This window comes from Fusarium odoratissimum (assembly GCF_000260195.1).
Source record: "Fusarium odoratissimum NRRL 54006 unplaced genomic scaffold supercont1.22, whole genome shotgun sequence".
NCBI classification, from domain to species: Eukaryota; Fungi; Ascomycota; class Sordariomycetes; order Hypocreales; family Nectriaceae; genus Fusarium; species Fusarium odoratissimum.
In genome coordinates, this window is record NW_022158707.1 from 43,749 (window position 1) to 57,440 (window position 13,692).

Genomic DNA, 13,692 nt, shown 5'->3' on the forward strand with positions numbered 1-13,692 from the left:
TCAGGATGGCCAGGCAGCTTTGGGACAAAATTCCGACCGTGGGTGAGGTACTGTAACTTACAGGGCTGACTGCCTAACCGAAGAGCCCACAGGGGCACTGCCCAGTGACCTACCCCTTGTAGATACTTAACACCCGGTTAATGGGACGACAGTAAATGATTGCATGTAAGAGCCGAACGACCGAGAAAACAACAACATCATCATGCAAGGAAAAGCCTGCCATCAAGAACAGCGCTCGTCACATGTTTTTGTTTCTTAAGCTGGGAAACGAGGATACGAAAAATCTTGGCGATTTATTGAGGCATAGACTTGAAGTAGACAGCTGAATAACACTAGTTCATCGCATCCACTCCACTATTCTCGATCGAATGTACGTACACTCCTGTCATAAAGCGCAATTGACATGGTAGAGTATCTAAACTCACATACACCACACGTTTCACCATTTCTGGCAACCTTTGTCCAATTAATGGAGATAAATATCATCATCACCAATTCGTGCGACAGCACATAGATTGGGAAGGCATCTGTGCGTTATGAATTGTGCAGCTGAAACCAATGTTACACTGCTTAAGAGGGATAATTGAGTTCTAAAGATAACGAGATTCGAGAATTACTGACTTTTCGGCTTGGTCTGAAATGCCAACTATGGAAGACAACGCCAGATCCGTGATGGGCATCTTCTGTTCCACCGCGTGTTGGGAGTCGTCAACGACTCGTCACTCAGCCATGGTGCCTTCAAACAAAAAGCAACGCTGGCAGCGACGCGACCCAGAGTGCAGTACAAAGCCTTGCGGCTGATGGCTATTGATGAAAAATATATCGCCATTAATTGATGGTGCTCCTCTGTTTATGTCGACTTGGTGTAAGATAGGGTTGACTGCAGTCAGATTTCTAGAGTATCTGAAAATTCACTTACCGTCTAGCAAACTTTGATGATCTGACTGAACACGCAAGGTTCAGCACGTCCCTTCAAGGTATCGGGACGATTGACTCAAAAGGATATACGCTGCCGGATTGCTATGTAGGCGGTGGCAATTCCGAGACGCTAGAGTATAGATTAATGACAGTCTGCTGTGTAACCATCGGCCATTAGTGGGCAAAGGTATGAATGCCCTGTGAGACTGATGAACAAAAATATCCCGCAACGTAGTAAGACTCAACGAACTGTCTCGGTCCAGAGTCCTTCAGATTGGTCTGGTAATCGTTTATTTCTCTCGTTCCTTGTTGTCAAGTCAGGGGTTGACATGCAGGCCAAGGAACGGCCCGGCCGGGGTGGCGTTCCTCAGCCGGTTATGCTTAACCTCACTCTCTACCCGGGCTTGGCATAAGATCGGGATTCCATGTTATCCACTTACAATGCACTTATCGAACAGAATTTAAAGATCCACCTCAAGAGCTTTATGGATATGCTTACGGGCTTTGGCCAGTAGTGGCATCGGGCGTGCTGGTTTCGGAAATGCTCACCCCTTGTTTGAACTGTCTCTGGTCTCATAGACCAAGGGAGGTAGCTGTACGCATATGGGCAAAAAGTCCTCATGGCATCTTCGGACTGCATCTAGCAGCATCGTCACGAGAATATGTAAAATTGTAAAGGTATGTCTTTTAGCTCGAATTGTAGGACTATGAATAATAACCCACTTACAATATAACTTGGAAGACATATTACCCGTAGGCAGTTTTCACGACATTAGATTTATGTCAGCAAGTGATGAACCAGGAATACTTCCGTATCTTCAGTCTCTATATAAAGGTTACCACACTACGGAGCCCCGAACAGATTACATCAGGAAGCCAAATCTCCAAATCCAGTGGAGCTGTTCATCAAACATGACTTAGGCGCAATAGTACATATACTGATCCTCCCGGCAAACTGATTTACATGTTAGACTCACAGTCCTCATGCTTTACCTGATATAGACACTTACCTCCAGAAGCAATTCGTCCGTTACCATCCAACCAGTACTTGCAGGGTTGGCCGATAGGAACCCGGGTCTCTGTGTTTCTGTATGTGCAAGCTTCCATGGTAGCCTCTGTTGGGTGCATCGGTAAGAATGGGCTTGACATTAGAGGATGAGCCAAAAACCTACTGGCAAATCCAGAGTTGGTAACATCATAGATCTTGTGATTGGCGATCCATTCTCCGTTTCCGGCTTGGGCCCGGGCGTTTGTGCCAGTGGCAAGGGAGAAAAGGGTGATGAGGGCAGATATCTGCATATTGGCGGTCAGAAAGGGATGAAAAGATGGGAGGTTATTGAAATAGGAATGATGATTCGCTGGAGTTTGGAGGCTGTGTCGAGATATTTATACTTTTCTGCCTCTTGCAACGCAACCTGCCTTATAACGACCTTTCGGTACCAGTTTGATTTCTTACATTACTCAGCCACGGAAAATACATGGATCATTCATTAGTTAGTCCCAATAACGGAGGAGCATCGCGACTTGGAGAAAAGGGACTCTGCGAACTCGAGCCATTCGAAGAACGGAAGTATGAGCGAAATTTGCATATGCAGTTGGAATCCTTCGGTCAACCTTAGCATCTTGTTGAGAAAGGTCCAGGCTGGCTTGTCTCAAGACAAGGATCGTGCCCCGAGAACCGAAGTAGGTAGACAGAGTATCCACTGTGTAATCGCAACGTAACAGCCACCAAGACTATCTGTTTGTTGCACAAGGGGGACCCTCGTCGACGGCGGCCGACTTGACGCTGCGATTAAAGACGAGGAGAACAGAGTCTTTCCTCCTTGGCCCGTGTTTGATGTGATATGAGCTGACTGATAAGCCAAGTGACAAGTGCGCAGGGAACGTACAGCATATGGTATTCACAGAATCAGACCAGATCACAAAGCATGAGCTATTAGAGTTTTAAAGCAGTGCAGCCATTTGAAAAAGGTCTGTATACAGGCTGAAATGATACCCATTATAGGCTTCCAGCTACATCAGAAAGCACAACAACCATCGCTTGCTGTCCATTAAATACTCATGCGTCTGTTTCAGTCATGTTCTGAGGTAAGAAGCACTACTTGAAAGAGCTTCTCATGTTTTACCAACTTATCCAGCAAAATGCCACTTCGTAGCATGACACACACACACAAAGGTAGCAACCTTAACAACGATCACTTTTGTGTATTCAGCCTGCTATGAGAGCATGACTTGTATCAAAATGCTAGGTAGCCTTTAAGCAATGTATTGTAACAAATTCCCCCAGCAAAAACCGAAGACCGTGCAATAATAATCCGTCTTGTAGCTGCAGTGCATCAAGGACGATAAAAATAGAGTTAGTAGGTGAGATAATCAATCACAAAGCACCTGATACCACGTCTTACTCGCAATCTCTACCCTTGAAACTGGAACAAGTGCTCCAGATCATCCTCCTTCAAATTCTCTACCGCCATGTTGGCAATGTTATCCTACGTCAAGAGCTTGGTTTCAACCGTAAAGAGCTCCTTCTTCTGCTTCTCGACTTGAATCTGCAGGTTGTCCCGTTTCTCAATCGCTTCCCGAGCATCCTTGATCATTTCGAGTCGCGCGGTGTCCTTGGTCGCATTAGCTTTCCGGATCATGGCGCTCGACAGTGTCTGGTGCGCACCTGTCATGGCTTTTGTCGCATCCATGTAGGTTTCCAGCTTCTCGGTACGCGCTTTTTCGGCGTCCTGGTACAGTTCCTCCGCTCTGTCGAGAGCGTTTCGGGAGTTCTGAAAGATCTGTTCGATGTCCTCGAGTTTCATTTCGGTGAACTTCTTGATATGTTCGCTCTTACGGCGTTTTGCATCGCTTGTTGCTGAGCTGGACGCAAGGCTGCGTTTCGGCGAGTTCCGCTTGGACTGAGAGGTCGACTTTTCCGACATGGCTGAAGACATGATGGCTTGTTTGAGAGGATTGGCCTGGTTTTCCCTTGGTGTAGACTCTGACTTGTGTGTTGGAATATCGGCCTTTGAGAATTGATACTGGGACTCGGGTTTTCTTAGCTGAGAGACGATGGATAAGTGAATTGATTGGGTGGCATACCGTATGCAAATGCTGTAAATGAGTAGCAAAAGTCGGAAGGGGAAGACCGACGGGATAGAAAATGATCAAGGAGAGAAGGATGTGCTGCAAATCCTTCAGAGTTTGTGCCATAGAGAAAAGAGACGAAAATGAGCACGCTGTGAGGGCGCAAGAAATTGGCGGGTGGATCAGATGCTTAGAGGCACGCCTTCGATTCACAAATGTTGGATAAATGGACCACTTGCTCATTAGATGAACACCTAATGTTTTTCAAAGTCATAAGACGGGATGTTGGTCCATTGGGACAAGTGTTTTCAACCATTTTGTCATACTAATCACGATATGCACAAGCTGCCTATCATAGACCTAAATATTCTTGAATCCCATTCGGCAATTGGTTACAGAAGAAACTGGTTTTTTGCTGCTCGTTGGGTTCAATGGAATTACGAGGATCATAGTCTTTTTGTTCATATAAATTTCATTGCTAAACACTGTTTCTCAAGAACATTCTCTGTTGGTCAGGCTAAGGAGAGTGCAGTGACCTCTACTGCAAGGTTATAGCATTTTCTGGCCTGCAGTTGAGGGCGTACTCTTTGTCGGTGTCAGTCACAATGCGCTTCCTCAATTTGAGGATTGACTTACCCGTGTAGCATCCAGTTCCTATAGTATCTTAACGAAGCTTAAAACAGGCTGCCCATTCCTCGTCAAATTATTAGGAGCTTGCAACTTGAAGGAGTTCATCCCTCATGAGCTTCGATGTCCATATGGCTCAAATGGGAACGAAGCCGAGACGGCTGCCATTGCAAGGAACAACGCAGCACAGACATACAGCGGAGCAGGCGTGTCAGTGTTAGCTTCACTTGCGACAACAGCTGATACGATTCCCATCACTCGGTTGCACGCAACAGCAATAGCACTTCCAGTAGCACGATGAGCACTTGGCAGAACCTCAGGAGTGTAGGCATAAAGAGTGCCGTAGTAGATGTTGATGCAAAAGGCGATCAGACAAGTGAACGTGATGTCTTGCACAGAAGTCTTCACAGAAGTGTAGGCGAAAAAGAAGGCCATGCTGATCAAAGCACCGATGACCATGGTGTACTTGCGGCCTAGCTTGGTGTTGCACATGAAGCCAGCGACAACGGGACCTGGGATACCGCTGATGTTTGTCAGAGCGTAGTTGCGCCAGATTTCGAACTTTGAGCGGTTGAAGACTGCGCCTCTGCTTGCCAGATACGACCTATGATAATGTTAATATTGCTAGAAGCACAAACGGGGGAGGGGCCTCATGTTCCAAGTGCATGAATAAAGATGACAACTCACGGAAGGAAGACGTAGAAGAGAGGGTACGCAAGACCGATGAGTGTCCAGGACAAAAAGATGCTGGCGGTTGACATGGTCATCTTTCTGGTACTGAATAAACCACGAATATGGATCATCGTCTCGCTTATCGAGAATCGGTTCTTGCTATGAGCTGAGGTAATAGTTCCGCAGGCAGCGAGATCTTGCAGAGTGAGAGAGCAAGTGCGATTGTACTTGGTCGCCAGGTATTGGAATGTCTCAATCACTTCTTCCTCTTTTCCGACACCGAGCAGGTACTTGGGCGTTTCGCGAAGTCTGATAACGGTGACTCGAAGCAACGATAGGAAGAAGACGAGAGCGCCGCCTGTGAACATGACGTACCGCCAGCCCATGTTACTACCTCGTGAACAAGTCTCAACATCAACGCAATTCCAACGTTCGGGAACCATGAATCCCCAAGCGATGAAACCAGCAATCGCCTGGCCGAAGCCCCACCAACATGCCATGAGAGTTAAAAGCCACTGTTTGTTACTCGGGAGGTACTCCAGAAAAACAGCTGTATCCATGACGAGGTTTCCGCCAGCACCAAAACTAAGCAACGCGACGAAAAACCCAAGCGATGGCCAGTTGGGCATTCCGCCAGCAATGATGCAGCTAACTGAGCAGAGAAAGAGCGTGATGTTGAAGGCATACTTTCGCCCAATAATGTCGGCGCCAAAACCCCAGAAAAGAGCGCCTGTCAACATTCCGACGTAAGCTGCAATTGTCATGCCGTTGGCGTAGCCCTTTTCACCAAATTCACGGAAGGCTTGTGTGGCAATGATGGATTGGAAGAGAGTGATCATTGAATCAACAGCGTAACTTCACGAACGAACCAGTCAGCAGTCAGCGGGCGTTGTAATCTGAAGGGTAATCGAAAGCAGGTCGTGCTTCTCCAAGAGGTCATACCCAAAGCCGTTTAAGAAGAATAACTTTAGGTGATACGGCGTCCAACCAATTTCGTCAATGGCCTGGCTCGAGTCAGTTCCTTCCTGGTTACGGAATTTTGAGATGTCTTCTCACATCGTTGACGAGTCGCATTTTCTGATTGAAAGCAGGGTCGAGATCTTGCAGGTCAAGAAGATCCTGTTGACTGCCAACCTTGACATCGACAGTCCCATAGTTAGGGCCATTCTGCTCCTCCAAACCATCCTGACTCTTTTTCACAGAAGTCATGATTGAGATTTTCACCGAATGACTGAATAATTAAGAAGAAGAAGAAGAAGAAGAAGAAGAAGAAGAAGAAGAAAGCCCAAGATGATCATGAGAAAAATAAGTCGCGTGGGCTTTATCTCGGAGACCCGATGATCCTGGACGAATAGAGCATGGTCAGTGTTAGTTTACAGGTAACCTTCCGAAAAACCTGCTAATCCATGCCTCTAGCTGCATTGAGACCTTACCAAGACATGATCACGTCCAATGACAGACGAGAGGTTAATCACGCGCCGAGGATGCCAATGTTTGTGTGGCCATCGCCTTTTCGGGAATCGTTATGTGCAGAAAATGTCGGAATTTTAATACTTTTGGGAAACACGTGGGCGTTGAACACTTTCGGCGAATTGAGTTTGCAAATTGACGGCTCTGACCTTGGGCTAGAAATGAGTTATCATAATTTGAGTTGCCTCCGATAGCCGATGGCCCATGGCAACCCCGGGGTCGAAAGAGGGGTTGCAGCAAGATCGACATCTTCTGCAACTGGGGTTGCGTCAATTGAACTTTCACGTGTAACACTGATGGACGAGAGTGATCGTGGCATGTTACCAGATAAGACCTCTCCTATCTTACCGTCGGCCAGGCATTATGCTTCTCTACCACGGCTATCCCAGGAGCTAGGTATTTGAGATCTAACAATGCACTATCGATTGTTCGCCATTCTGTCACAGACAGAGAGCAGCAGTGTTCTGAGTGTACCAATTAATCATATTCTCTCTATGTAATGAGGTAACATAATTCAGACGCTAAAAAAACGAGACCAGTCTATCCGTCGCATGCTTTTGTCCTCACTTCCTGTGTCGATACTCCTCGGGGCTCTCATACGAGGACAACTCCCTGTCCTCGATATCTGCTGGCTTGTTCTCCTTCTGCAAATGCTTGACATACCAAATCATAAAAATCATCATAACCAGGGCCATCAGAATGGCATCAAAGACATATAAGTAGAACTCATGAGAGATCAGGTATCCGTCGTTTCCTTGGAGGTACTCTACCACCCTGAAGATACTTCGGACAAGAATAAGGAAACTCGTGGCATAAAGAACGTAAAGGTATCTCGCCCAGGGTACATCGCCTCGCAGTGACTCGGGTGTCGGAGATTTGAGTAGTCGGGTATGGAAGAGGATTGAGGTGACGACGAAAAAGCCAAAGACGACGATTTGGACGAACAGACCGGCGATGATGATCTTCTCGCCCAGGTTGTAGAGGTCCAAGGTACCAGCTGACTGAATACCTCCGCCGCCGGCCTGTAGACTGAATGCGATAACATCACCGGTGACGAAAATGCGTGTCACCCACTTGACGGGTACAAGAGATAGGTGGGCAGCTCCGACGGTTCGAATCAGGCGACCGAGAATCATGTAGATCGAGGCGGCGAAGAGGGCGGGTGCGACGAGGATGGGAATGGCCTGTAGCACGAAGCCACCAACTGAGAACTTGTCAAAGTGACTCCATATTCTTCCAGCATATCCGACAGTCTCGACTGAAGGAAAGGTTAGCGATTTCAACAGAGCGATCTGATAAAGTGGTAGACCTACAAAACCCGCCAATGACGAAAGGCGTGAAGTAATAAGCGCGAACTCGCATCAATCGCCAAGTATGTAGCACCGAAAGGACTGCGAAGACAACGGTGCTGACAACTGCTGCTGGGAGAGAAGGATCGTAGCGATAAAGCTTGAAGTCAAAGCCTGCGGTTTCGGTGTCTGCCATGATGAAGAGAAGGAAAATAAACGGTTTAGAGATTAAAGACCCAGTGGATCGGGAATCATGCCAGGAAGGGCACTCTTTAAAACTATATACATAACAAAAGCTAGGGACACTAGGCTGTGCCGAGCCGCAGTGGGCTTGCGCGGAATGCATGAGTAGGGGGAGGCTCGTAACGGGAACGAAGCTTAACGAGGTCGGAGAATAAACGAGGAGCGAATTCATCCCTGGTCACTTTTGGCAGGGCTGAGCCTCAATTCAGCGGAACTGAGATGAATCTCCGAGCATACAAGGATGAAAGGAAATAACTGTTAATTATTTCTTTGTTATGTATCATATCCGCATCCTGGGGCATTTCACCAATGTCGCATCATATTTTGGCTCCTGAGACTGGGAACGGGATCTCTTTTTCGTATTACGGTTAAGGTTTTCTTCCCCCAATAACATGATTTGCTTCAAAAGAGTCAGATCTCCTTTGAAACTTTATTTATGCGATTCATTCTTTGCGCTTCGGCCTCGGGGATGTCATGGCAGAGGAGAAGCGGATTTAATGCGCTCGGTGTTTGCCGGCAGTAACTATTCTTGGCCAAGTCGGTGGAGTAGTTGCACCATCATCTCCAATCAGCAGAGATTTCATGAGCGAGGTGCCTCGTTTAAGTCCTCGTCCTCGTTTAGGTCTCGTTTAAACCTCGTTCAGCACGTTGATCTTCAGTCTTGGCTCTGTGCAGTAATCGTACAGTACCTTCGTTCCATCCGTCGCCAACAGATTTTCTTTTTTCCCTTCGTTTACCGACACAAACGATGTCCGAAATCCCAAATCTAACTTGACAATCTCGTTCAGCTCCCAGCCTTGCCTCGCTGTTCTGTTATTGGTCGGCATGGACGCCGAGGTTCATGACGTCGTTACAGTGAGAGGTGGATCGAAGCCCCGAAGGCCACACAAGAAAGCAAAGACAGGCTGTCTCGATTGCAGAAGACGGCGCGTCAAGGTGCGTGGCTTGAATGTGGCGGTGCCCATGCCAATCTTGGAACTGATTGATGCTACAGTGTACCGAGGAGAGGCCTGAATGTCGTGCTTGTCGGCGTCGTGGAGTCGAATGTGAATATCCTTCATTTCAAGGGATAGTATTCCCATCACCGTCTACACAGCATGGTGACGGAACGTCTCCCGAGTCGACTTCGTCACAGCCGCCGAAGCAGATTCAGACTCAGAGGATTGCGCCTGTTCCAGGTCTGGTCTCAAGTGCATATCAGTCAGTTCTTGGGGTACAGCAACACGACAGACCAAGCGTCACTTATGGAATAGCGGACATGGCTCTGCTTCACCACTGGACAGTCTCTACTAGTCTTGATGTTTACAAGAACTCGGCTTTATCGGTTATCTGCCAGGTCATATTCCCCAAGATCGCATTTGAACATCCGTTCGTCATGCAAGCTCTCCTAGGCCTGAGTGCACTCCACATCGCGTACCTTGAGCCACAGCATAGGCTGAGATATACGGCAGAAGCAGCGCGTTACCACAGCCAAGGTCTACAGGGCTTCAACGAAGCCATTTCGCAGTCGAATGAGGAGGTGGCCGATGGGTTATTCGTCTGGTCATCGCTCAACCTTCTGTACGTATTTGCGGCGTCAGGTCGATTGGGAGAGGGGTTCTGGGACGAGTCTAGCTGGGGCGGTCGTAAAGATCGCATCTTGGGGGCGGGATGGGTTCCCATGCTTCGAGGTGTCGAGACTGTACTGATACCTTATTTCGAAGTCCTAGCGGCGGGTCAGTTGAGAGAGGCCCTGGATATTGGCAATTGGGACGATATCGATCCCGACTTGGTAGAGGATGTTGACGACAGGCGCTTCTGTCGCATGAGGGAAATTTGGGAGCATAATCCAGATGCATCAACGTATGAAGAGACTCTACACGTTCTTAGGAAGATCAGGATGTTCATGGCACAGTTCTCAACCATGGAAGCTGAAACCCCTGGGGGTTCGGTGGTTAATAGGGTCTGGCAGGGGGCTTTCCTGTTCGTGCCTTTTGCATCAGAGCGGTACTTTGCTCTGTTGCATCAGAGACAACCGCCGGCGCTCATCCTATATGCTTATTACGGTGCCTTGCTACACTCACTTAATGATTCTTGGTTCATGGAAGGGTGGGGCTACGATATTGTAGGGGTAGTCAATGACTTGCTTGGCTCTTATTGGGAACGATGGATGTCATGGCCACTTGAGGTGGTTGGTTTGGGAACAGAAAACATGTAGAATTATTGAGCCTCGAGTCTAAGTATTCCCCTAAGTGATGACATAATGATACAAAAACTAGCTTTACCGTCCAAATCTGTCTCATTGTCCTTCGTGATCTATTCCAACTACACCTGCTTCCCTCTCAATAGGAGTTTTCTTCCGCATAGATGTCCCACCACGGACATGAACCTTTACCATGCTGTGAAGCTTAGGCAACCTCGGTAAATGCATGCATGCTGTAGCCTTTACCAGCGCCCCTTCCATTCAAGATCTCTGTGATTTCTGATGGATGGAACCAGTTGAACAAGATCATAACAAGGAACATGAGACACGCATCAAAGATGTACAAGTAAGCCTCATGTCGAAGCAGATAACCGTTGAAGCCCTGCAGATACTCCACAGCCCTAAAGATGGATCGTACCATGATGAGGAAGCTTCCAATGTACAGAGCAAGCATATGCTTCTGCCAAGGAATGCCGCTTGATGAGCGGGCAGTCGGGTTGGCGCTGATAGCACGATGAAAGGCTATTGCAATGACGATGAAAACGCCGAAGAAGAGGAGTTGGACGAAGAGGCCGCCGATGATGACTTTTGCTCCGGCTCTAAGAGCCTCGATGGTACCGGATGCCTGATAACCACCACCTTGGTCAATTAATTAGCATCTTGGATGACTGAACCAATAAGAATGACTTACCTCCTGCCTGCAGGATGAATGATAAGACATCTCCAGTAACAAAGATTTTGGTCATCCACTTCTTGGAGATCAAAACACGGCCTTCACCGTCTATCATCAGAACAATTCTGCCGAGCTCCATATAAATTGTTGCAGCATAAAGCGCGGGGGCGACGAGAAGGAGAATGCTTTGTATGATATAAGGGCCGAGAGTCCAATTGGGACTTTCGTTACCGGACTTTGCTCGCGCAGCGTATCCAACAACCTGGACTGCAAAAGGGGAGATGTCAGATTTAGTAGTGGCGCATTGAGGTGACAGATAAACTTACGAAAACCACCGATGGTCAGTGGAATGACGAACCAAGATCGTCCTTTAACAAGTTGCCACGAATGAAGGAGAGTGGTGGCTAGAAAAAGGATGGTGAAAATAACACCACCGGCCACTGTTGGGTCGTAATGATAGAGTTTGAACTCCTCCGCTCCATCGTCAGAACGTGTGAACATGTTCATTTTCAAAGACTGGATATTCGATTACAAAAGTAGGTAAGTAATGATTGAAGTTGTTGACGTACGTAAAAGAACGGCGATAAAGGAAAGAAAAAGTGATGAGAATGGAAAGGAACTAGTAAAGTCAAGCTAATGAATGATGGTCTGAATCGACGTTGTGGTCTAGGAAAATGAAAGTCTTTATATTGAGCTTGACACTAAAACTGTCAGAGAATTTAAGGGAGAGAGAGAAAAGCACTGCCATTCGGCCAAGCCGGAGGACAAATCAAGGGTCTCCATTCACTGATCACTCACTAGACAATGGGCGAGTCTGCCTTACTGGGTTTCTTTTATTATTAGGCTCAAGAGTGTCCTAAACGAGTAAACGAAGAATTCCTCAACCAACGCATAGTCAAACGGTCGATTGATCCTGAATCATTAGTGCGGTCTGTGTCATGCTCGTTTAACCTCGTTTAACTTCGCTCCCCGAAAGATAGCCCGGCCCCTAAATGTCTCGCAAGCCACTTGAGGACTTTTGCTGCCACTCAGCATGATCGAAATATGGGGTTATGAGATGATCTGTCGGGTCCCTTGATCCGCTGTTGATATCAACCCCATGAAGTCCACTCCGTTATATAGCCACACGCTGTCATGCAACAACCACTTTAGCGCCGAGGATAATCGCTGCTTCTCGTTCAACCATGGAAAACACCGAGGCGGGATTTCTCAACAGCCCTGCATCCTCTGTGCATACTGAGGGGGCTTCTCCGATTGACACCTCCCAAATTCCAAGGAGACCGACGAGGATCTCGCATACCAAGTCACGCAAAGGCTGCCAACAATGCAAGAAAAGAAAGGTCAAAGTCAGTATTTGACTTGGCAACCGACACACCATATTCTGACATGGCAGTAGTGCGATGAGCAGCGACCTGCGTGCTTCAATTGCAGTAGATTGCAAGAAGAATGCAAATATTTACCACCACCGCCAAAGAAGACATATGTAAGGAGATTAGGTTCTCCGAAACCAACGATAAGCAGCACTGGTGGTATCAATCTCGGGGATCTTGAGTTATTTCACACATATGCGACGTCAACGTATTCAACTCTGTCAATATTTCCGGCATTGCAAGACTTTTGGAGGATAACAGTTCCGCGGTTGGCGATACATAATAGCTACTTGATGGGCGAGATACTTGCGCTGGCAGCATTGCACCTTGCTTATCACAGGCCGGACCAGCGGCACGAACGTCTTGCAACGGCCCTGACGCTTCATCAGGAATCTTCGCAGCGAGCGATGGGACTATTGAAAGATTTGAATCCTCAGAATGCCGACGGCCTATTCATATTTTCTTCTCTAACTATCGTCATCGGTAATATCTCCAATATCAGCATTCAGTCCAGCTCTGTATACTAATGGTGAACAGCAATGGCTACGCCAAAGCGGTCGCAGCAAGATGGAATACCAGCAGGCGAAGGCGATTTTGAAGATTGGATCTATTTGATACAAGGAACAGCTGAACTCCGGACGGCCTTTGAACAAGAGTGTTCTGAAAGCTGCCTGACAGGCATGTTTTCATTCAGCCGTCAAAGATGGGCGTTGCACAATGTCTTTCATCCCTCCTACGACCAAAGGGACGAGGTACTATGCCAACTAGAAGAGAGGGTAAGAGACAGTGTTCCAGAGGGCGAGAAGTTGAATGTTTTGATCGAGAGGATTGGTAGCTTGCGATCTGCAGCATGTAACATTCCGAACTGGGAGAGTACTGATTTGTTCTTTTGGCTGTACGGAGGTATCGATGGATTCTTACCTCTTGTTAAAGCACGCGATCAGGAGGCTTGGGCGGTGCTGGCTCACTTCTGTCTTATGGTCAAGAGAGCAGAAACTCAGTGGTGGTTGAAAGGCTGGGCGGATTGTATGATGAGAAAGATTCACATGCAGCTTGATGAAGAGCATAAATCTTGGATTTTGAGACTTTCGGAGGAGATCGGATGGATTCCACCAGCAACTCAATGATGAAGATAACTCCCAACAGTAATAATTTCAACCCGCCAGACGTGTTATG

The 13,692-nt window shown here is 47.4% G+C and overlaps 7 protein-coding genes across 8 annotated transcripts; 2 read left to right on the forward strand and 5 right to left on the reverse strand.

Annotated features, from left to right (window-relative positions):
- Window positions 1-1,835: 1,835 nt before the first annotated feature.
- On the reverse strand, window positions 1,836-2,217 carry FOIG_11453 (uncharacterized protein; the record flags this gene model as incomplete). Its single annotated transcript, XM_031212020.1, has 3 exons — window positions 1,836-1,873; window positions 1,929-2,033; window positions 2,091-2,217. 3 exons carry the CDS (start codon window positions 2,215-2,217, stop codon window positions 1,836-1,838), a joined length of 270 nt encoding a protein of 89 aa, XP_031057997.1.
- Window positions 2,218-3,407: 1,190 nt separating this feature from the next.
- Window positions 3,408-3,857, reverse strand: FOIG_11454 (uncharacterized protein; the record flags this gene model as incomplete). Its single annotated transcript, XM_031212021.1, has 1 exon — window positions 3,408-3,857. The coding sequence occupies one exon, from the start codon at window positions 3,855-3,857 to the stop codon at window positions 3,408-3,410; it is 450 nt and encodes a 149-aa protein (XP_031057998.1).
- An 871-nt stretch (window positions 3,858-4,728) lies between these two features.
- Window positions 4,729-6,554, reverse strand: FOIG_11455 (uncharacterized protein; the record flags this gene model as incomplete). 2 transcript variants are annotated; one of them, XM_031212022.1, is made up of 4 exons in its annotated part: window positions 6,346-6,554; window positions 6,232-6,293; window positions 5,305-6,144; window positions 4,729-5,221 (listed from the first exon to the last, which is right to left on the reverse strand). In XM_031212022.1, the coding sequence occupies exons 1-4, from the start codon at window positions 6,496-6,498 to the stop codon at window positions 4,729-4,731; spliced, it is 1,548 nt and encodes a 515-aa protein (XP_031057999.1). In that variant the 5' UTR covers window positions 6,499-6,554. The 2 variants fall into 2 exon arrangements, with proteins under 2 accessions (XP_031057999.1, XP_031058000.1); XM_031212023.1 differs by having other exon boundaries at window positions 5,305-6,293; window positions 6,346-6,550.
- A 768-nt stretch (window positions 6,555-7,322) lies between these two features.
- FOIG_11456 (uncharacterized protein) lies at window positions 7,323-8,244 on the reverse strand (the record flags this gene model as incomplete). The annotated part of the gene is made up of 2 exons (XM_031212024.1): window positions 7,323-8,017; window positions 8,073-8,244. 2 exons carry the CDS (start codon window positions 8,242-8,244, stop codon window positions 7,323-7,325), a joined length of 867 nt encoding a protein of 288 aa, XP_031058001.1.
- Window positions 8,245-9,043: 799 nt separating this feature from the next.
- Window positions 9,044-10,488, forward strand: FOIG_11457 (uncharacterized protein; the record flags this gene model as incomplete). Its single annotated transcript, XM_031212025.1, has 2 exons — window positions 9,044-9,227; window positions 9,286-10,488. Exons 1-2 carry the CDS (start codon window positions 9,117-9,119, stop codon window positions 10,486-10,488), a joined length of 1,314 nt encoding a protein of 437 aa, XP_031058002.1. The 5' UTR covers window positions 9,044-9,116.
- Window positions 10,489-10,678: 190 nt separating this feature from the next.
- Window positions 10,679-11,653, reverse strand: FOIG_11458 (uncharacterized protein; the record flags this gene model as incomplete). Its single annotated transcript, XM_031212026.1, has 3 exons — window positions 10,679-11,112; window positions 11,165-11,413; window positions 11,473-11,653. 3 exons carry the CDS (start codon window positions 11,651-11,653, stop codon window positions 10,679-10,681), a joined length of 864 nt encoding a protein of 287 aa, XP_031058003.1.
- A 1,048-nt stretch (window positions 11,654-12,701) lies between these two features.
- FOIG_11459 (uncharacterized protein) lies at window positions 12,702-13,643 on the forward strand (the record flags this gene model as incomplete). The annotated part of the gene is made up of 2 exons (XM_031212027.1): window positions 12,702-12,999; window positions 13,054-13,643. The coding sequence occupies exons 1-2, from the start codon at window positions 12,810-12,812 to the stop codon at window positions 13,641-13,643; spliced, it is 780 nt and encodes a 259-aa protein (XP_031058004.1). The 5' UTR covers window positions 12,702-12,809.
- Window positions 13,644-13,692: the final 49 nt, after the last annotated feature.